The sequence below is a fragment of the Magnolia sinica genome, chromosome 3 (genome assembly GCF_029962835.1).
Source record: "Magnolia sinica isolate HGM2019 chromosome 3, MsV1, whole genome shotgun sequence".
Taxonomy (NCBI): Eukaryota; Viridiplantae; Streptophyta; class Magnoliopsida; order Magnoliales; family Magnoliaceae; genus Magnolia; species Magnolia sinica.
This window is the reverse complement of record NC_080575.1, coordinates 111,333,909-111,358,024: the sequence shown is the minus strand read 5'-3', so window position 1 is coordinate 111,358,024 and position 24,116 is coordinate 111,333,909. Positions and strand designations below refer to the sequence as shown.

The 24,116-nt window shown below is 37.3% G+C and overlaps 1 protein-coding gene and 1 pseudogene across 1 annotated transcript; both read left to right on the top strand.

The window, feature by feature from the left end:
• The first annotated feature begins 14,654 nt into the window (after positions 1–14,654).
• On the top strand, positions 14,655–15,961 carry LOC131239074 (uncharacterized). The gene is made up of 2 exons (XM_058236633.1): positions 14,655–14,659; positions 15,172–15,961. The coding sequence occupies exons 1-2, from the start codon at positions 14,655–14,657 to the stop codon at positions 15,896–15,898; spliced, it is 732 nt and encodes a 243-aa protein (XP_058092616.1). The 3' UTR covers positions 15,899–15,961.
• A 1,391-nt stretch (positions 15,962–17,352) lies between these two features.
• Positions 17,353–21,088, top strand: LOC131240722 (protein C2-DOMAIN ABA-RELATED 4-like; annotated as a pseudogene).
• The last annotated feature ends 3,028 nt before the right edge of the window (positions 21,089–24,116 follow it).

Genomic DNA, 24,116 nt, shown 5'->3' with positions numbered 1-24,116 from the left:
AAATCATTCAATGCCCCAATTTTAATAAACAAATGTCCATTAATCAAAGGTTAGGATTGTTCAACAAATATTATCTTGGGCCATCGCTTGGAGAAAGTGGTTTCATAATTTGGTTTAATTTATGTCAATGTGTGCCTCATGTAGATTTTCTAAGTATAGAGCGTCATACGCACGCACCCTGAGTATCGTATATCTCCTCAAAAGTGAAATAGAGAAATGATCCACTACTATCAAAGCTGGATAATTTATTTCGCTCTTAGTTGCATTGGGTCACTTGGACAGCACGATTCATCAATCTAAGCTGTTCATTTGCTCAATCACAGATTCAATGAGCTGCAATGCCAAAATCACAATAATTAAAGCATTTAAATCATTTAATCAATCTCTTGTAAAATGGGGGTCCGTACTCTTGCTCGGGTGGTAGACTCTCAGGAGTTTCAACTCCTGGTCAAGGGTTCGAGTACCCATAGGTGGTGAAATTCCACCAACGTGAGTGTGTGGGGTGTGTGTGCACGTGTTAAAAAAAAAATAAAAATAAAAAAATCTCTTGTAAAATGGACGGTTATAGGTGTTTATGGAAAAACAGGTCTAATCAACCCGTCCATCCATCTATTCGCTGCGTTCTAATGTTGATTACATAATATGATTCCACATAATCGCTTCTATTAGGATATGCTAACCATTATTCCGCCCATGGCTGGGAAAATGAATTGTTATAACAAAGATGGCTAACTAGCAAACGTGTGATTTCGCTAAATTTGTGTTACACCTGATGGGCCGTGCAGATGCATTGATGCGATAAATGCCACTATAAGTCAAGTCTTCTGAGTGCAATGGATCTTCTCTCCCTCTTAAAAGGTGTGTGAGAAAAAGTCAAAAAGTGCTTACTTCCTCCCGAAGGAAGTGAGATAGAGAGAAGGCATTGCTCCAAGGAAGTGGTGTTCATCAAACTGTTGCCTGTCTGGCCCACCGGAGTGTTTTGTACGGCGTCTAACCTGTTCTACATTGTCTCCCCACAGTAAAAAGAAGACATCCCAAAAATCAGACCGTTCCACCCATTATGTCGGCCACCTCAAGAGTTTATAAGTTTTTGGTGGCTGTCCCTTTTATCTATAGTTTAGACAGAAGGGGATTGCGTGGTGTGCCACACACCACCAACCTGAGTAGTGTGTTGTCATGGCAAAGTTCTGTAGGCCCACCATGATGTATTTGTTATATCCACACCGTTCATCCATTTTGCAAAATCATTTTAGTGCATCAGCCTAAAAATAAGGAAGATCAAAGGCTCAAGTGAACCATATCATAAAAAGCAATGTAAACAATGATATCCACTGTTAAAAACTTCTTGGGGCCACAGAAGTTTTGGATCAAGCTGATATTTTTGTTTTCCGTCGGGTTATGAACAGGTTAGATGACAAATGGGCAACATGGTGGAGCTTTTCGATTTGGGCCATAACAAACAACTCTTGATGCGGGGCATTGGGGTTATGAACAGGTTAGATGACAATTAGGCAACATGGTGGAGCTTTTCGATTTGGGCCATAACAAACAACTCTTGATGCGGGGCATTTTCTCAATTCCGCGATAAGTACTATTATTCATAGTTAACAAACAGGCCCTTGGAAAGGTTTAATAATGAGCGTTATTGTCCCCACTGCTCTATGTGGTGTGGTTCAGTTGAACTTTGGATCTGCCACAATTTTTGGTTCATGCCCTACAATAATCTGGAAAAATTAAAGGACGGTGTGGATATAACACATACATCATAGTGGGCCCACAAAACTTTGCCCCGTCAACCCACTGCTCAGGTGGGTGGTGTATGGCCGAAGTGGATTAGGTGTTACCCTGACTGTGTAAGGCCCATTGTGATGAATTATTTGCATATCCACTTTGTCCATCTATTTTTCCATCTAATTTGAGGATGTGATGCCAAACCTTAAGCAGATCCAAATTAATCTCAGGTAAACCATACAACTGGCAGTAATGGTGAATGATCAATAAAAGCTTTTTGTGGGCCACGAAAGTTGAATCAAACTAATCTTTGTACTTTTCACTTTCACATGTTGGATGGAAATAAAACATTACGAGAACCTTATGGGCTATAGGAAGTTTTTAGTGGTGGTGTTCAATCACCATATTTTCTTGTGGTGTGGTTCACTTGAAATTTGGTCCTGCTTAATTTTTTTGGACCACCTAAAATGGGCTGAAAAATTATATGGACAGCGTGGATATATAATAAACTGTCGAGGTGGGCCCCATGATAAGGGTAATACCTACTAAATTGTTACCCTGGTAACACCTAATCTGCTTCCATGTGTGGCACGCATGCAATCCGCTTCCAATTTAAACTGGCTGATGATTCCATACCTGATTCTCAATGATGCACGGGATGGATGGCTCATACACAACAAATGTATAACCCATCCATCAGAAAGAAGCCACTACTTTGATGCCCTAGCTAGCCAAAGAATCATGTTGATCCACAGGTTAGGGTAGGCCATAGTTTGCAAAACAAATGTAGCGGTTATGAAAAACTTGGCTAAAGTTTTCTAATCTATCAACTTGTTTCAAATAATGGAGCCTATATGCTGAGTGGATAAGATTTATTTTTTGGAAAATTAACATGTAGAAGGTTGGACTCTATCCTGATGATGGATTGAATCTCACACGTATGTGCCATGCTGGCACATTGTGAAATTTACTGGGTATTACTTCACGTGTGTGCACGTAGCAAAGCTCTCTTGCATCTCAAATTTGTTTCACAAACTGCAGCCACCTGACTCGTGGCCTTACCTGATTCGATGAGATCATCTGCATAATGGATTCACATACTAATGCACCACGTTGTACATGTGTACGCGCATGAGCTACTTTCGGCACATGCATTTGTTGTAGAATAACCTTATTCTACAACATTTGCAGAGAAACGCCCTCTCGAGGACACCTATGAGAGTACGGGGATAGTGAATAACATAAACTCTATCACGCCAGGAACACTGTGAGAGGTCCAGATTAACCGATCACTATGTATGCCTTACCCAAATAATCGAGGATCTCCCGCACTAACCCAATTATAGTAGTTTAGTGGTTGATACTAGAAAAAACTGTCAGCAGTGCCTACAGTCCTTTGTTTCCATTATAAATTTGGCATTAATGCCGGCTGGAATACATCCGTGCAATACTTTTGCCTTTGAAGATGGGGAAGCGGATTGGCTGGCGTACCACAAACCACCAACTTAGCTGGTGTGGGTACTCGTCAGGTCAAGACAAGCGCTGACGACTCGAGGAGCTCGGGCTCAAAGGAGATCAAAATTATATGGGACCACAATGATCTGTTCATTCATTTTACTTGATCATTTTAGAGCATGAGCCCTGTTATGAGAAAAATGGGGTGACCCATGAAAGGAAGTCGAACCAACAACCGACAAAACCAATGAGTCAAGTTGCTCGAAAGGTCGGCACAACCATAGGTCGACATGACCTCCAACGAGCTTCCTAGAAGAACAGCTTAATGGGATTGTCAGATCCAGCAAAGGTAGCTGAAGACTATTGGAGTCAAGGACATTTCAAACTTGCTTGGTCGGTATTATTATCGGAACAATATCAACCTCCTGATAGCTCGGTATTGTCCGTATCCAAGGTGTTGTCTGCCTCTACCGTGTCTATCGACTTTTGACTGACATTCGATCCAAAGCAAATGGCCCGAAGATCTCTCTTGAGATCTCGGGGGATAGGGTCGGAATCCCAGAGATCTTGGACGTCGAAGATCTCGGGAAAATCTCCGATATATTAAGAGTCCTAAACAGAAAGATCTCCGACTATGTGATATTCTCTCTATCATAAATAGGGAAGCCCTTAAATGGTGAACGGTACACAAAAAAATATAACTCAAAAACTTTAACACACTGATGACTCTTTTACTTTAAGATCATTTCTACAAAGACCCAGATCCCTAACTTTGACATTGGAGGGTCCCCTACATAAGCCAGGATCTTCCTTGTTTGTTTTATGTGTAGGCACCCAAGGGTCTAAGAAGTGTCTACTGGAAAACTGCATCAACAGTTTGGCGTCATCTGTCAAAAGCGATATTAAAGCCATTTCCCGCTTTTCCAAATAAACCACGATGGATAGAGGGAAGAAGAAAACCTGAGTCTCCCCTATTCTGCATGATCTTATGCTACTGGAACAACCTGACAGTCACCGGGGCTCCACCTCCCAACAGCAGGATGACTCCAGTCTTACAAAGCAAGCTCAACGATCTCGCAATAGGGGAGGGTAGTTGAACTCCCTTGAGCAGTAGGTCGAAATGCTGAATAATAAAATGAACTCCATGAAACAGTTGTTGGAACAACTACAGTCCCAGCAAGTGCAAAGGACCACCCAATAAGCGCTAAATAAGTGGGCCATAACCCTTCTCAGCCTTCCAACACGCCTGCCGCCTCTCAGAGAAGTCGGCATCTTGGATTGACTAGGTCGGCCCCTTCCAACACCCCTTCTCAATTTATTACATTTTTTTGCTGCAAAATACAAATTAAAAGTGTATGATTGCCATCTTCTCCGACGAATAATACCATCTTTTTTTAGAGTTATTATGGACAATACGATCGAGAGCCCTCGCCCCAAATACCCGCTAGATTGGAAGAATCATAACCATTGAATGATGGTTAGTTAAAGAATATCACTATGCAATTTACGATGAATTTTGTGATGGATTTGGTCCATGCAAAAATAGCTTGGTTTAACGCGGATTAACTACCAAAAACCATAGGTGAAAAGTCGAGAAATTTAGCGACGGGCAAAATTCCGTCGCTAAAATCATATTAACCACAGATATTAGTCCGTCGCAAATTTGTGACGGATTAAATCCGTCGCAGATTTTGTTATTGCGGCGGTAGTCCACTATTAATTTCTACCCAAAATAATACTTAGCGACGGATTTTAACTAATTTTGTGACAGTTTACGTTCCGTCGTAAAATGACTTCCGCTAACATTTTTTTTTTTTACAAAATATGGTGGGGAAATAATGTTTTTTTTTTTTTTGGTCTAAGAATTGTTTTTTTAATTGAATTTAAGTGGTTTAATTGTACACATTTCTATATAAGATTATTTTCTAACAATTGATTGAATGCAAAGAATTTTTTATTTTGTTTTTATATCAAATGAGTGGAGATTATTATTAATTTTTATTATTTAAAACTAATACTTAAATGATTTGTAATATCTTTTGAAAAAGAATATTGAGAATAAAAAATCTAACAATGTCTGAGAAAAATTGAGATTTTGAAAAAGAAAAACCGTGATTTAATAAAAATCGATTTTTTGGGGGGAAAAAAAAAGAATATTGAATAAAGTTGATAATTTTGAAAAAAAGAATTTGATTTCAAGAAAAAAAATGATATCCTGAAAAAGAAGATTAAAAAGATTTTTAAAATGTGAAATATTTGACAACTTTAAAAAATGAAAATATTTTGAAAAAGAAAATGAGATTATTTTGAAAAATAAAATAAAATTGAGAAGTTCGATAAAAATTGACAAGTTCAAAAAAATACTCTTTAAAAAAATGGAGAAGTTCGAAAGAATTGAAATTTTCAAGATAAAATGATATTAAAAATCGATACTTCAACAAAAAAACAGACATTTTGAAAAGGAAAATAAAGAAGTTGAAAATTTTTGTGATATTGAAAAATAATTGAAAATGTTCGAAAATTGAAATTAAAAGAAAGCTATTTATAAAAACACTGAGATTTTTAATATATATATATATATATATATATATATATATATATATATAGATATATATATATATATATATATATATATATATATATATATCATTTTGAAAAAGAAATTTTAAAAGTTGAAAACAAAATGGTGCTTTTGAAGAAAAAAAAAATCAGCATTTTGAAATTTTTTGAGAGAAAAAAGATTTTAGGAAAAAATTTGAGATTTTGAAAATAAAATTTAAGAATTTGTATTTTAAAATTTTTTTGAAAGGTTTGATAATAAAAATGATATTTTGTTGAAAGTTTTGAAAGAAAAATTAAGATTAAAAAAATATACATTTTTAAAAAAATGTGATTTTTAAAAGGAAATTGAGATTATCTATGAAAAAAATGAGATTTAAAATTGATAATGACTGAGAAAGATTCAAATTTTGAAAAAGAAAATGAGATTTAAAAAAGGCAAATTTTTGGCAAAAATTTTACATTTTGAAAATGAAAATTGGGAGGTTTTTTTTTAAAAAAAAAAAATTTGATTATTGAAAAAAAGTTCAAAATTTTGATTTTAATTTGACAATGTTTGAAAAAATATGAGATTTTGGAAAAAAAAAAAAATTAAGATAAAAAAATGAAGTGATTTTGAAAAAAAAAAAAAAGAATTTGTATTTTAAAGATAATTGAAAAGTTTGGTATAAAAAAAAAAAAAAAGAGATTTTGCAAGAATAACTTATAATGAATGGTAACGGCAAGAATAACTTATAATGTTAAGATTGATCTAATTCTATGATAAAGTCATTCTAAAGTTGATTTGAACGGAACAGTCAAATGTATTCATCCTGTGCTAATTAAGATATACTACAAAATTCAGCTGATTACGACTAAGCGCGCAAGTCTAGGGTAACAAGTGGAAAATATGGATGGTGTGGAAATATAGAAAATATATAAAGGTGGGCCCTAAATCGTAAGGGTAACACAAGGAGTTAACGAAATAGGAAAATGGTACTATGAGATGACCTTGAGGAACTTCCAGTGAGGTCATGTGTGGGCCCCATCATGATGTGTATAGAACATCAACACCATGCATTTGATGTGTCCCATTTAGGTCATACAATATCCAAAAAATCAGCCGCATACGAAACTCAGGTGGACCATAGCATCTAAAACTATGTGAAGACATCCTAAAAAATATATATAAGTATTTGGCGGGCCCCATATGAGTTTTGGATGCAGCTGAAACTTGGTTTGACCCTAATCTAAGTGGGAAACACATAAATAATGAGCTGGATATGTGAATTACATCTAGGTGGGCCCAATATATGATTATGAATGTTTTATCGGGAGTGTAACCTCTCTCAACTATAGAATATGGTGTGGCCCACCTAATTCTTGGATTGACTTTAGTTTTAAGCTCATTGCCCACCATGGAATGGTACATCTGACTGATGGGGCAGATCCAAATTTCAAGTGGACCCCACCGTAGAAAAGAGTGGGATAGTGATCAAAAACTTCTATAGCCCAAAGAAGTTTTTAAGGGATGGGGTCCACTCGAACATTGGATCTGCTTCATATTTTGACTCATGCTCTAAAATTATGTGGTAGAATGGATGCATGGAGTGGATAAACCCGAAGCATTCATGGTAGTTCTCACAGAGTTGGGAGCGGATTGGATACTGAACACTTCAGTAGCCTTTTGACTACTGAAGTGACGTGGCAAATTCTCGTTGGTGGAATACCAAGAGGCTGTTCCCGTAATGAATGCTCCTGTACGTCACTTCTGTTGGCCTCTGTTTCCACTGTGAACGGGTGATGTGTTTAATTTCAACGGCCAGAGAGAATTTTGGCTGGCATTTTCAAACTTGTGGTCTGACTCAATTTGGTTTGCTTTCTTAGATGTGGGGCCCACCTAAATCTTGCCGCCTTTCACGGCTGGGATATGCTCCAATCTGCGGACGGATGAAATATGTTAGTTTGATATGGCTTCGTGATCGGCAATCTGGACCGTTGATCTAAGTAGATACACAACTGATGGTCTCTAGTTTGAAAATCTTCATGATTGGAAGATCCGAAACTTTGATCAATGGTCCAGAGAAAAAGTGTCGGCCCCACATTTACCCAATTTATGATAGGAGAGTGACCTGATGACCCATGCGATGGTTGTTTTTTTAAACAATGAGACATGGTGCACATGCCATACCTGTTTTTGAAATTAAACCCCTGATTGCGGAACCATTTTACACATGGAAAATTGATTACTTTTGCTTTTCAATTGTCTTTTAAATTCACACCAATGATCTAGTTAAAATCCTTTATTTAGTATTCGATTTGGGTTATGGCCCATGTATTATGGGACCCACTAATTAGACGGATTTTGATGAGCTACTTATGTGACTTGTGATAAGAATTTCTACATGTAGGAGTATGGATCATCGCACTCCATTAGTTTATCAAAGTTTTTTAATTAATTTTTACGTTTTTTCTGCAAAGTTTGTAGAATAAGCTTATTCTACAAGGGCTGCAAAGTTTGTAGAATAAGCTTATTCTACAAGGGAGTGAGATTGAATTCACACCAATGCTCTGTTGCAAGTGAAATTGTCCCATTCAAGTGATTCTCATCAAGTAAATGAGACTAGGATGACTCTGGTTTTACTGGCCGGAATAATCAAGAATGTCTATATTTTTTTTAGGACCGTGATACCCAACATATAACAAGGCATAGACAAGGCCTGTATAAGAAAAAACTTTTGTGCGCTCAACTTTTATTGCTGCCAATGACTATTAACATATTGCCACTGGGTTGAATTTATTGCTAAGAACTAGTTAGCTAGACATTGGCCATAGGCTATTTTTTAACATTGATGTTCTCAAATTCAGTTGTTTGTTTCATGTGTCAGAGTTGGATATTCCTTGAGCTGAATATTATATAAAGCGCGTATTATGAAATTGCTTATCTTTTGACTGGGTGTGCAGTGTTTGTCAACTTGAATGGGTGGTCCACTTAGTTAAGCTGCCAAACCTTTTTGGACAAAGGAACACTCATTGCCCATTCAACTTATTCAATGCCCCACATCTTGTACACATGCATCCACAATTTGCGTAGCAAATAAGTGACTTAATGAAAAATGAGAAATTGAAGTTTCACCACATTCTGAGAGCTCTAGAGAATCGATTCAGTGTTTTGAGATCACATCTTCTATGGAGTCTTCTAGTAGTGTATATTTCATGATGGCCCATGCAAAATTGATTTTAATACTGTCTAGATTGCTGATTTGATTGTCCATATTTTTCAAAGCACCAGAGTGGACAATCTCTTCACCTGCCTAATGACTAGAGAGAAATCCACGTGCAAGTAACTGCCACATGGGCTTATAGATGCTTGTTTGTTCATACCATTTTAGCATGTGGACCGACCAAATAATATAATTGAAGAAATTACCCAAAATGAACCATCAATCCAATTATTTAGGTAAAAAATAAATTTAAAAAAAAAAAAGAGTCACACCTATCATATATATCCAAAAAAAAAAAAAAAAAACTGCACAAAAAGAGTCATCCATCTAATGGTTTCGATGGGCGCAAATAAAAAAATTGGGGCAACGAAAGTTCCATATATATTGCTCATGAATAAATGTCATTGTCCTGCATAACAAAATTCACACTTAAATGAATAAGATATTTTGCAATATCTAAACTGATAAGGTTTATTCAATATCATGGGAGTTAGAAATTTTCAATTTTACCTAGCTAACCACGATGTTTCCTTGAGATGAGTCTTGACATTAATGTAATAATTGCGGGTTGCTTGAGTGAATTTGTTGATATAAGTTGATGTTTGGTTGGTAGCCAGAAGTAACCAAAGGAACATTCATGAATCCACTAAGGCCACTCTCAGGTATTTTGAGTCCGGTAACATTCAAACTCTAGCAAAGTAAAAACATAATAATGAAAGTTCCAATAAGCATAAGTGATACGAATGTTAAATATAATATAGCAAGTCAACTACATTAAAAATCATGTTTACCTGATTTTCAATTGTTAAAGGGTTATGTTGAAACATGCTAACATGAGGTGGTTGGTACCCACATTGAGTGTAGCCCACCACCGTATTATGATCATGTCCTGCATGGGATCCACTTGGTAATTCAAAAGGACTCACCACCGTAACATGTGATCCCTAATAAAGAAACAAAAAGAATAAGAAATTTAAACAACAATAACATATGATATAACAAGCTTTAGTAAATATGTTCTCTATAATACCTGATTGAAATGATGCAATTGGGGGATTGTAAATGTATAATGTGAAGGTCGAAACGAAAAATGGTGCATGATGTTTGGTGCTTGGGCCATTTCTCGTCTTTCTCGATTTTTTTGTAGTTGTATAGATTCATGTCGGGATCTTTTTTTCTTTAATTTATCTAGCAGATTTTTATACACACGAGAGTTACCCCCAATTCTAGGCTTTACTTTAATTCCACTTATGGTTTGTGAACTCAGACTATCAACAAAAGTAATTTCTTTTTCCATCGGCTCATGGCATGCTTGCTTATTATGTAGAGATTCAGTCGGTTGAAGGCATGCATATTCAGTATCTACACTTTCATCAATAAATTGAGATAACCTTAGCGGAGGTTCCTTGATCCCTTTCATACATTCTATCACTACATCATGAAATTTATCTGCATATCTATCAGCCACTTTGAAAACCTCGTCATGTTCCCCAACTATTGCCGCAATTTTAAGAAGCTTGCAAGATAAATATTGGTACCGCTTGCCTAAAGTAACATTGGACTCGACTTGTATTCTTGAACCATTATGATCTCTAGCAACACCTACCTTTGCATCTCTTTGCCATCTCTTCAAAACATAACGAGAATGAAGTATCTTTATATTATAATAATCTAAAACTTTCAATGTATGACTACATAAAATTCCCACGAACTCAAACTTCTTACAACTACATGTCACTGAACTGTCTAATAAATCAAATCTAACAGTCCGTCCTTCATCTTTGTTGTTATAAATAACTTGAAACTCCATAACTGTTTCAAACTTATCACATTTATAAATTGTAGCATTAAGAATTTTCTTATACTCATTTTGAAATATCTCAAATACTTCTGTAATATACACTTTTGCCACTTCTTTTAACATATTTGCATCAATAAACATTACAAGGGTACTTTGCCTCATTCTAAAATCAGTCATGGATTCCTGGTATCGTCGATCAACCACTATCCGTTCATATTGAGTAAAGAAACGCAAGAGATTGTGTTTAGATTTCAAATATTTTTTTTAATAAACTATTCATGTTTTCATTTCGTTGAGTGCTCTTCATATCAGCACAAAATGTATTTCATCCATAAACCAAAGCCTATTTTTCTCTTACTTTAAACAAATCATGTAGCCACTTATTTTGCACTAAATTATACTTCTCAAGCATAGCATTCCATGCAGTCATAAAATCTTCCTCCCTCTCACAATCATATACACACTTACTGAAATCAATTTCAAAACCTTTTGAACCTTTAAATAAATGGTTAAGGTGCTTGGCAGCATTTTGGTAAATATGTTATATACAAAAACGATGATATGATTCTAGCATCACTGAAGCTATCGCATTAGCCATTGCAGTATCTTGATCTGTTAGAATTGTTATTGGTTGTTTTCCAGACATCGCACTTAAAAATGTTTGAAACAACTATTTGAAAGATTCAATCGTTTCATCGTATAGTAAGGCCGCACCAAATATTATAGTTTGCTTATGATGATTTACCCCAATAAATGGGGTAAATGACCGCCCATAACTATTTACTCTATATGTGGTATCAAAGCAAACCACATCTTCAAAAATGCCATAGTCCATTGTTGACTTTGTATCTGCCCAAAACATATTCGTAATCTGATCATCTTCATCTACTTGAATTGCATAACAGAAAGATGGATCCTCTACTTGCATTTTCTGAAAGTATTTTAGAATAGCTCCTGCATCACCTCTTTCCATTGTTTTCATTCGCTTCTTCCGTAAGTAATTTTTATAATCAATGGGTAAGAAACCCAGATTTTCTCGACCACCATATTGCTTACTTAGATAATCTACGGTTGCTTTAGGTGTTATTCCTGAATCATCCGCCATATTCGCTTCAGCTTTTTGAACATCAGTCAAGCCTCTTTGTGATCTTACAATATGTACCTTTGATGGTGAAACAACCTCATGGTTATGCTCCGCCACAAAACTAGTTACACAATATTTTCCATTTGCCTGAAGCTTCAAACTCATGCTTACTTGACATTCAGTTCTTGTAATTGGACGATTAAACTTCGGTTGATTGATCTGTTTCTTTTCATATTTTCAACCTTCTTTAGAACAACAAAATCTTCTTTGAAGTATGACCCCATCTGATTTTCTTATCCAATCCTTTCGAACACTGAATCCTATCTTCCTAGCATAACTATTGTAATACTTGTATGCACTCTCGTTAGAAGTGAACTCCATTCCAACTTTTGGTTGTTCATCAAACTTTTCATATGCATTGACTAGTACATCTTGCTCTGCTTCTTGATCCTCTATTTGTTGGCTTGCTTCTTGATTATATATTTCAACATCAAATTCTAACCTCCGACATGGTTGAAAAAATGATTGACTTTTAAAAGCGTTATCATCCATTTCACCACCTACAAAAGTAAAAAATCACAAAATAGAGTAAAGTCAGAATCATTCAAATGCTAACCCAAAGAAATGAAAATTATATTTTTTTTAGATTTATCAAACCTTCAGTTGGTTAAATTTCAAGAGATGAATATCCATAGTTACAAGGCTAATGAAAATGCAAGATATCATTATTGTGTAGGTTTTTGGATAAAGAAATAAAGAAAAAACAAAATGTCTTGACCATGGAGTGAAGTGATAGGCATGTTGAACGGTGTGCTAGCCCGGCAATGGGTCGTACATATAGGATTTAGCCCCTAAACTTGGCCCAAGGACTAGTGTGGGTTTTTTTTTATATATATACAGAATATGCTAGAAAACAGACAGGACAATAAACAACGACCCCAATGATGAAGATTGAGGGATATGGTCAACAAAATGCAAGGCTGTGCTTACATCATGAAAATCATGACCCACTTATTCTAAGTTTAGCATAAAGTACTAAGACACTACCATAACATATCACATTTTCGAACTCTTAGGCAACATCTTTTTTCTTAAGTGGAAAGAGCACCATCAAGTCCGGTTTACGGTGATTTGAAACTTCAGATGGCCGCCCTCATATTCCACAGTCATCCAAGAGTCAGAGAAAGGATCATGGCACATTCCCATGCAAGGAGAATGTGGCAGTGAGGAATTGAGAACTTGACTTTGTATAAACAGGCAGAAAACAGATGGTCTGGGTGAAATTCCTATCAGTTTGGATGCTAATTTAAATGGCCTAATCACTCTGTCCATCCAAACAATTGATTGTGGTACCATCGTTGTAGAGAATGATATACAGAACTTCTTGACTGCATCTGATCAACTTCTTGCATCTCAACTTCTTGGTGACAAGTCTTCAGTCGTGACAGGCAAGAGAAAAGATAGATCACATTCTCCTCGTAGACTTCAATAGCAATTGCTGCAAATCCATTGGTGTTTGGGGTGCATGTTCGTGATTACTGTTTATTTAAGAGGCGATGGTGAATTGACACTTTTAATGTGAGTAATTGCATATTTGAAGCACACATATAGATAAGCAGAATTTTTGAGTTTGTGGTGGGGCAGATGTTTGCAAGCAAGACATGACTAAATGTTTGTGTAGTCAAGGATATTCGGATTAAATGGATTGCGGTGGCTTGGATGGTTGGAACTACATTATGTATGTGGCCCTTCTCCAATTCTTACAATGGAATAATAATGGATCCGAGTGTTTTCACCGTAGTTGCTACTTTTATATGGAGGTTTTTGGCATATGCGGCGAATCGGCCGACCTCCAAAATGGCCATGTGTGTGATAGATCCTAGGTTTGTAATTTATTTAATATTAAATTTTTAAGCTGATAATTCTTAGTTAAAGTAAGAGATAAAAGTCTCGCTAAACAATGGTTTGATTGGTGTTATATGAGTTGCTGCGACTATTATGTGTGGTAAACACACAATACCATGTTTGTTGGTTCTTCTTTGAAGCTTCGCTCGAGCACTTAAAGAGTGAAGATGACACGGTTACCGGTCATGACGCTCTCTACTCTACTCTGAGAATAGCTACTACACCCACTAGTGTGAATGGAGAATTACCATCGCACCCCACCTGCTAACATAGAATAACTGTGATAGATCTTGACCATTCACAATATACAAAAATAATTTACAATCCGTTATAATCAAAGTGGTGTTGGTAAACTCAAAATAAAGGCCATGTTTTTTTTTAAATTATTATTACATATGTACCATTGGATCTTCTCGTTTAGATATTCTTAGCACAAAACCTTGATCCAATTGATGGAATGTTGACAGTAAAACTTACCTGCTTAGCGGCACGTTGGAATATGTCCTGCAATGCTCTCACCCTTCTAAAACTGAGACAGAGTGAAGGAAGAAAAAAAAAAAAAAAATCTGAAAATGGGGTTTACCTGTTCACGGCGTAAATGGAAGCTACCGAAAGTGACGTGCAGTAGCATTCATTACGGGAACAGCCTATTGGTATTCCAACAGCGAGAATTTGCCATGTCAATTCAGTAGCCTTTTGGCTACTGAATTGTTCAGTATCCAATTCGCCCGTACCACCAGCGAGAATTCGCCACGTCACTTCAGTAGCCAAAAGGATACTGAAGTATTCAGTATCCAATTCACTCCCCCACATCGTTTACTTAGCATGCGAACTTAGAGGCTCGATTGTGAAGCCAAATGTTGAGATGCCAGAGCAGTTTGCATAGGAATTATGCTTATGGTACTGATTAAACTCTATGAGGTACACCATAATTTATGTATTCTATCCGCTCCGTCCATTCATCTTATCAGATAACTTTAGTACTTAAGCCCAAAAATGAAGCATATAAAATTTTCAAATGGACCACACCACAGGTAACAGATGAATTGAACATTTACAGTTAAAAATTTCTTAAGGCCCAAATGTGGTTTTGGTTCAATTTTTTTTTTTTTTTTTCCTTCATCCATTATTTCTGCATGATCTTATGAACAGGTTGGATGACAAATAAACATCACTGTGGGGCCTAGCAAGGTTTCGACGGTGAAATCATTACCCCACTGTTTCCTGTGGCATTATTCACTTGATCACTGGATATGATTCAATTTTGGGCTCAACCCATTAAATTTAATGGAAAAATGGATGGACGGCATGGATAGACGACATACATTCAAGCTGGGCCCAAACGAGATGAGTTTACCGAGTAACTCAATATGCAATCCGATGCCGTCCACAACGGCGGTAACGCTCCTCTCTTTCTCTCTCATATGAGGTAGGGCGTGCGCCGGCCGTAACACTCCTCCTTCGCGATTACAGAGTGAGAGATTTCTAGGGTTTGACGACTCGCTCTTCCCAACTCGCAACGATGATCATTCCAGAGAAGAACTGCAAGTAGATCTCCAAATACCCCTTCCAAGAGGGTGGTTGCTATGCGAAGGACTACAACCTCGCGAAGCATCCGGATATCGATGTCCCGAATCTCCAGGTTATAAAGCTCATGCAGAGCTTCAAATCCAAGGAATACATTCGCAAAACTTTCGCTTGGATGCACTACTGTATCTGACCAACGACGGGATCGAGTTCCTCCGGAACTACCTCAATCTACCGTCCGAGATCGTCCCTGCCACTTTGAAGAAGTCTGTCAGGCCTGCCGGCAGGCCCATGGGCGGTGGCCCACCTGGGGATCATCCCCGGGGCCCACTTCGCTTTGAAGGTGATCGTCCACTGTTCGGTGGGGACCGCGATGGTTATCGTGGAGGCCCGAGGGGGCCTCCGGGTGAGTTTGGTGGTGACAAGGGAAGAGCTCCACCTGAATTCCAGCCTTCATTTAGGGGTCCTGGAGGAAGGCCAGGCTTCCGGCATGGAGGCGGTGGTTTTGGTGCAGGTCCGGGAAGCTCCAGTCTATCTTTAGTGCATGTGTTGGTTCGGAGTCCCCTAATTTTGCACACTTGGGCTTTAGTTTCAGATTTTGGCAAAAAGACACCATGGATTTTGTTGTTTTGATGATGGTTGAGAAGGTTTTAACTCCACTAGATATGAGTTCATTTTGAGAGACTTTTTTTTTTTTTTTTTAATTTTCTAATTTTATTTTCTAATAATGTGATGGATGAAGCTCCACTAGAAAAAAAAACTCTCCCCTCTCTCTGTCTCTCTCTCTCTCTGTCATACCGTCCTTCCTCCTCCCCTTTTTCCATTCTCCTTCCATTCTCATACAGATAGAGGGAGAGACGTGGAGAGGAGCTCGACGAGAAGAGGCCAGCCCATCCGGCCATCCAACCTTCCACCAGCCGAAGTGAGTCCACGCCACTTGTTCCCTTCTTCCTTCTCCCCCGTTCTTTTATTATTATTATTATTATTATTATTATTATTATTATTATTTTATTTTATTTGATGTGAGTGAGGCCTGATGTGTGGGGCCCCTGTTTATGTGCATTGGGGCCCCAGATATTGATGATTTGGGGCGCATCCCACAATGCAACTCCATTTTCCGCACCACCCCAAAGGCATCCAGATCTTTGATCTAATGGGCCTCAACGTGGATTGTGATGCCCCAAAAGTCACCAGATTGGAAGATTTTAGTACCTGAATTGCTGGCCTATTTCCATTGAATGTAGACTACGTTGTAGTTGTAGCTTAAATGTCTATTTGCTAGGCCAATATTCAAAGAGTTTGGATTTTACAATCTGGGAAATTTTGGTTTTTAAACGTTTATTTGTAGCTCTTTATGTAGGTTTCACTGATACCTGGTTGTTTCAGATGACATAATTGTTACAGGGGTTTTGTCAGCAAAATGGTCCCCAGATTTAAAGGATGTCCACTGTGACCTTGATCCTGTTTTAATGGCTAACCATGTGAGGTATAAAATTTTATTTTCCAGCGATCACTTAGTATTCTAGTATTGAAAAATGCATTCCATGTTTGTTGACCTTATGATGGTCTCATGATTCTGGAAGTATATTTCTATTTTACCGCAAGAAAATAGATCTGCTTGCATTTCTATATTCTACTTATCACTTTTACTTGCATATCTTTTGTTTTCCAGGAGAACCAATGAACTAAGATCAGATACTGATATCCCTGATGAAGTTTGAGCAGTTCTGGTTAGACTTCAAAGATAATCCCTTGAAAGGTGGTCTGATGGATCCATATTTTTATATTTGGTGGTCATGTGCAAGGCTGCTACTTGGGCATCAATAGGCATGTTTTTGGTCAAACTTTAAAGCAGTAAACTGTAATGCATGGAAACACTCACCTTAGACCATATTTGCAATTTGCAATTTGCACTTGCAAAAATGCAGATTCATTTTTATTGTTTGAGTCAAGCCTGTAATCGATGAATGCAATTCGAACTGTGATATCCTCATTTCTGATTTTCTTCAGTGAGTTCACCGATTCACAATTTCTTCAGTTTTGTTATGCAGCTCCTTCGCTGTTCACCAGTGTCGGAGCAATGTATTAGCCAGCTTCAAAACTGATATGCCTTGGTAAATATTGGTTGATACATTTCAGATATTGGCGGTATTGGTGTATTTTTTTTCTTGAAAATCTGGAGAAACATAGGCCAAATTCCTTTGTAATGGCTCCAAATGCTTTATAGACAACTTCTATTACTCACTTTTCCATAGGTTTACAGATGTCCACTGCCTAAAGCTCCATCCCCTACTCTTTCTGCCACTGCAAAAGAGGAAACTATGCCAGATCATCGTGAAGATCATACTCATAATATAAAGGAGACTGAATGAAGGTTAGGCTGCTGTCAATGTCCCACAGCCATCTTTGGAGAGAAGTAGGGCCACCAAAAATGATGATTTATCCGAAGCGACACCAGAGTCAATGAGTGTTAGGGAACCGGTGTCACAGGGGAGTGCTCCATTGGCTGAGGAAGAAGTTCAGCAGAACCTGCCTGGTGGTGATCCAGGTGAATGAGTTGTAGTCTTTGTAAATGATATTAACACTTTTTTTTTTCTTTCTGTTTTTAGAAACGATATTTACACATGCACACACATTCTTTTGGTTGTCTCACTTTGGATGCACATAGGTAGCTTTGGCCTGAATGACAACTTACAAAATGAGATTGTAATGAGAATACTAAGGGTCTTCTAATGGTATTCCATTTTCTGTTTTTCTATACAGGGAAGAAGAAGAAAAAGAAGAAAGTACGTGTTCCTGCTAATGGTGAGCCTTTTGGCTTTGTATTTTCTTTGATACGGTAAATTATGCCCATCATTAGTGCAGTTAAAAGACACTACGTGCACTGAGGTAAGGGTTCTGAGCTCAAAATTCTAAGGGTCCTCAATGATAAAGTAGCATGTGGAAAACAGTTTTTCTTTTGACGGTCTTCTTCTGCTGCTGCTGCCTTTTTTTTTTTCTTTTTTCTTTTTTTAAAAGAAATTTCCTTTTCCTCAAAGAACTTAATAATTTGCATTTCCACACTTGAGAGAAATCTCTCCTTTTGACCATTGACCATTCCACATTTCTTTGGAAATCATGGTAACTAAAAGAAACAACCTTTTCTAGGATTCTTTTCAAAAGGTTTTCTTATCCATGGGTTTCCTCATTTGTAACGTTTTCCTTTCCAAATCTACTTCACAGATTCCACCAATCCAAACAGGCTTATTTGACATCATACATGATAACAGAGCGGTTGCACTTGCTTCTAATTGTTTTAGCTCGAGCATTAATTTGAACACAAGGAAATAAATGTAGTTTTAAATCTGAACCGCCCATGTTCTGGATTCTATTCTATTAGGGTCATGGTAAGAAACTTACCATAACTCTGTAGATGAATTCAGACACTAAGGCCCTGTTTGGCTGCTACTTAAAAATGAGTCCATCTCATCTTATATAAGGGTGTATTTGGTTGCACCAAATTTCATGAAAAATTTCACCAAACTGGACTGATTCATGGTGAAATATCATGAAATTTCAATTGGTGCAACCAAACGCATCCTAACGTTAATTGTGCATTAGAGATTTCCATAAGGATAAAAAACTCTGGATAACCCATAATTTACATAAACTAAACTATGATCTCTAATACATAATACTGTTAACTAAATGAGATGAAATCACTTTGAAGTGGCAACCAAACAGGGCCTAAAATGAAGAACTTCAATGGCCCGCGATCAGCTTCATAAATCGACTGTTGAGCTCATCCTGGCAGCATGATTATGGGATTGTGGCTTATTTGTACTACTCAGAAGATGATGGACATTTGAAACCATTGGACCATCTCAGCATGTGGGCCCAGGGACATATGCTGGCAAGGCGTACTCTTTTCTTGGGCTGCATTACCTACCATCTTGTTTTACATTGATTTGTTTCAGATTCTCATTGCTTGTGGGCTGGATTCAAGAAATTTCGTGAAAGAAAAATTCAGTTTTGGGGCTCACTTTGGATAGTTGGTAAGCATTACTTTGTGCTATTAAGGTGCAAATCTATGAACTTCGCTTTTGATAATGAGTTGGGTTTGATTTGATGAGCGTTACTATATGTGAATTACTGTGCTATACATGGATGATTGAAATTCAAGTTGATACCATGAGCAATAGATGGATAATTACCCAATGTCACATGAGTATTCGATTATTACTGACATATTTGAACTTTCTTTTTTGAGCTTTCTAATTAGCTTGAACTTGCATTGTTTTTTCTTCCAGGGAGGGAGACGACCAAGCTGTCGTCCCTTCCATTCTATGTATGTACATGTGTATATGTGAGAAGGGAGAGGGAGAGGGATGGCATCTCCTTCGACGACAACGATGGATAATGTGCTTGGGCTTCTGAGAGCCCGTGTTGTAAGAGGAGTAAACCTAGCAGTCAGAGATGTCAGGAGCAGTGACCCTTGTGGTCCTTAAGATGGGAAAACAGAAGCTGAAGACTCGTGTAGTGAAAAAGAATGTCAATCCTGAGTGGAATGAAGATTTAACCTTTTCTATTACAGAACCTATTTTGCCAGTCAGGTTTGAAGTTTTTGATCATGACACATTCACTCTAGATGACCCAATGGGAGATGCTGAGTTTGACATCCAGCCTTCTATGGAGGCTGTAAGATTGCATCTGGAATGCATTCCAAGTGGTACTATAGTGAAGAGACTGGAACCCAATAGGAAGAACTACCTGGCTGAAGAGAGTCGCATCATCTGGTTGGATGGGAAGGTTGTTCAAGACATTTGCCTCAGACTTAGTCATGTTGAATGCGGCGAAGTGGAACTGCAGCTGCAGTGGATCAGCCCTCCAGGTCGGAGTTTCTAGAGAAGAAAATGCTCTGTATTTCTAGATATTATATTATCCTTGGCTTGAATGTATGTTTAGTGTCCATACAAGCAAGGTGAATGGTTTGAACATCCAGATTGCTGAATTTGGTGATGGACCTGCCCCAAAAGTCACCAAGAAATTTAGATCCTAACCATCAAATGTTTGGCCATTTTTTGTTGGATGTTGACCGTTGATGTAGTTTCTTCTCTTGGTCTATTTCTAGGTCACTGACTGGTCAGGACTGTTCCACTGGGGAGATTTTTGGAGCATGGTCCCACCATTTAGGCCTATAAAATCATTGGTTTAGATCCCTGAACCATTGGGATCCACTTGTATGGACTGAAGGCTCGAGGATGCTTCCAACTCTAGTTTATATTCACATACTTAATGCTGCTTTTAGGGAAACTTGAAACAAATTTCATAGTATTGGTCAAGTCATGCTTGATTTTTTTATCTAGAATGTGATGGAAAGGTTAACATTCAGTGCGGTACTTGCTGGATATCTGCATGCACAATGTAGGTTTGGCTTATCTGGAGTAGGGAAAAGGATACCATTTTACTAATAGGTATGTCTTTATAGTATTCTTAGTTAAATACCGCCTATTTAAATCTATTTTAACCTACTAACATGAAGTTGCTTCTATTCCTGTATGTTGATTCTGAAATCACTCAATTTGCTTATAAATTATCTGCAGGTTGTTGCTGTAGAGGGGGGGAGCTTTGGGTGGTATGGTCAGGTAGCTTTCCATTGATCAGTTTGAAAATGAAGGCTGGTGGGTTAGCTATGGTACTTCAGAGAATGCAACTGCATATAACTTTTTTATTAGTATTGTGCTTTTATGAATGGATAACTTTTTTATTGGTATTGTGGCAATGGATTAAAATGAATGATTGTATTTAATTGAATGAATGAATGATTATGCATAGGTTTATGAATGGATTAAAATAAATAATTTAGTCTCAGTTGTTGAGAATTGAGGTTAAAAATTGAATATAACCTTAGTTGATGCCAACAGAGATTAAATTTATCTTTAGCCCCAGTTATCCAAACTGAGTCTACAACTCTTGGCTAAAGGCTTTAGCCTCGGTTGTTGAGAACCAAGGTTAAAAATAAATTTAGCTTTGGTTGGAGATAGATCTAGTCTCGGTTGGAAACAACAGAGGCTAAAATTTTGATTTAGCCTCATTTCGAGACAACTAAAGCTAAAAAGGTTATTTTAGCTTCACTTGAAAAACTGAGGCTATAAAAGTCATTACCTTGGTTGCTAAAATTGAGGCTAAAAGCTTTAGCTTCAATTTTTAACCTTTTTAGCCACGGTTTTGAACCGAGGTTAAAGCCCTTCTTTTCTTCTAGTGTCATCATTTATGTTTATGCTAACATTTACTATTTTGACTACTAAAACCGTTCGATGGCGTTAACATTGATTGGAGGTGTGCAACACATTGACGCTTCTGGGGCAAATGTTGGTGGAGTCTCATCTTCTTCTAGGTGGTGACCCAGGTGTGTTTTTATTTGTAATCCCTTTTTTTTTTTTTTTTTCCTTGAAGCTTGCAAACATGCAACATCAATGGAAGCAACTTATAGGTTCTCTGTGTCATCTTTACCATTTCTCATTTGTTTTGATTGTGTCATGTTTTATTTGGATGCTTGTACAAATATTGAGAATAAAAGTATCTCTTGGATTTGTATTTTAATTGATGGGACATAATTATAATGATCATTTGTTTAGCTTTCAGGGCAAAAGATATTCTTTACATTATGGTATTTCATTAGTAGTTGACCTAATTTTGGCTATTACTACATATTTAGTTCAGTTTCTTATCAAGGCCTAAGGAGCATCCAAACACATTGATATTTAGTCCAGTTTCATATTCAGCCAAAAATTTTGAATTTTGTGAATGAGATTCTTATTAAACAATCGTGTGAATTATTTTCTGAATGATATCAGGTGTAAGATTTAAAATTAAAAAAAAAAATACAAAAAAATTATGTTTTTATTTTTTTGGCAGATATTTAAGCGACGGATCAAATCCGTCGTGTTCCAACCGAAGGATGAGCTCCGTCGCTCTCTGCATATCAGGGACGGACCGTATCCGCCGCAATTATTTTAATGACGATTTTAGCGATGGAATTTTTTATTTTTATGACGGATCGTATCCGTCGCAAAAAAAGCGACCCAGTAAACAGCTGCAGGATAAGCGACGGACGACATCCGTCGTTTATTTGGTTTTACGACGGATTTGGTCCGTCACAAATTCGCAATTTTGGTGTATTAAATGAAAATAAACCAATAGCTCACATTCACCCTAGTGTTCTACATTGGCATTTGACCATCTACATCTGGGCCATGAAATTGATGGTTCAGATCACTGCCTCATCATCCATGGTACCCACCTCTACCATATAAACTTATGCTTAAGGGTTTGAAGATGTGAAAGATTAGACTGAATAGAAAAACAAAATACTGGATGATAGATAGTTTCAAGATGAAATACATATATATATATATATATATATATATATATATATATAGCGAGAGAGAGAGAGAGAGAGGGTTGGATGGAGAGAGCGAGAGTACATCAGCATCGAGAGCATTTTTGCCCTTTTGGAATAGCTAGCCTCGATAGTCTTACAAGCTTGCTCCGTCACTCGCTGGCTGTAAAGATGAAGCAAAAAGAAAAATAAAAATAAAAAGGAATGAGAGGGATAGGGTGAGGAGACCCACTCTCCATAGAGTTCTCGGCTTCTCTATCGCTCGTAGCTGTCAGTTGACGGTCGGCATGGTGGAGAGAGAGAGAGAGAGAGGGTTAGGGTTTTTTGCTTTGGCACAAAACAGGAAGGGAGTGGATGGGGAATTAGGATTGGGCAAGGTTAAGATTTTGGGAAGAACCAAGAAAGGGGAAAAGGGGGGAGGGGTTGTCTAAAATAGATTAGAATGATAAAGTGTTTTTTTTTTTTTTTTTAATGCAACTATTTATAACAATGAGTCAAGTCGATATCAAGCTGAGTTGAGCCTAAGTCAAGTCAAGTTTCGAGGTGAGTTGAGTTAAATGACCTAGTGCTCGACCTCGACATAGCTTTTGATTGAAGCTAGTAAATACAACTTGCTTTTACTCATCCCAAGGCAAATCGAGTGAGTAGAATCAGCTCATGAGTTTCAACATGAGTTCAAGGGTTCAGTACCTCACTACACTATGGTGCGAATGCATGGCTGTAAAAATCGTCTCATCTTTATGAGATATCTAGATTACCAAACCCCTGATTGGCCATAATGACGGTTAAAGTTGCAAGTTATGGCCCATATGATGAGTGGTCCAGTTTGAATTTTTATACCTAGCCGTGTTTATGGTGGGCCACGACCGATGGATGCCCTCGATTTCGTTCGCATGTACCACGGTGAGTGATTCCCCAACCCTTGGGTGAGTGAGTCCCCAAGTCATTTCCTTTTCTTATTCTAATTCGGCTTGTGCACTCTTGAGCCGAATTACGATAACAAAGTTCTTCTTTCTTTCTCTTTATTGTATTTCTTTTGGGAGTTATATCAAAATGATATCAAAACAAGTTCGGTACTTGGATTGAGCTTTATTTCTTATGGCAAGAGGAAGAGGATATTAGATGATACGAATGTCATCAATTCAAATTGATGAAATAATCGAACCAATTAAAGGTAACAAAGACCACATGGAATTTAATCATGACGGGGCGATTTATGACGAAGATGCCTATGGAGTATTTGATAAAATGACTGGACCAAATGAAGGTAAAGGGAATGAAGACCACATTAAATTTGATGATGACAAGCCATTTTATTATGAAGATGCTTAAGAGTTACTTGATGAAATGACTGGATCGAATGAAAGTGAAAGCCTTATTATTCTCAAAGTTTCGGCTGCCCCTTAGGCACCCAATGATAATTTCTTACGTACTTGTATATTTCTTACATGGTGCATATGTGGTAAGAAT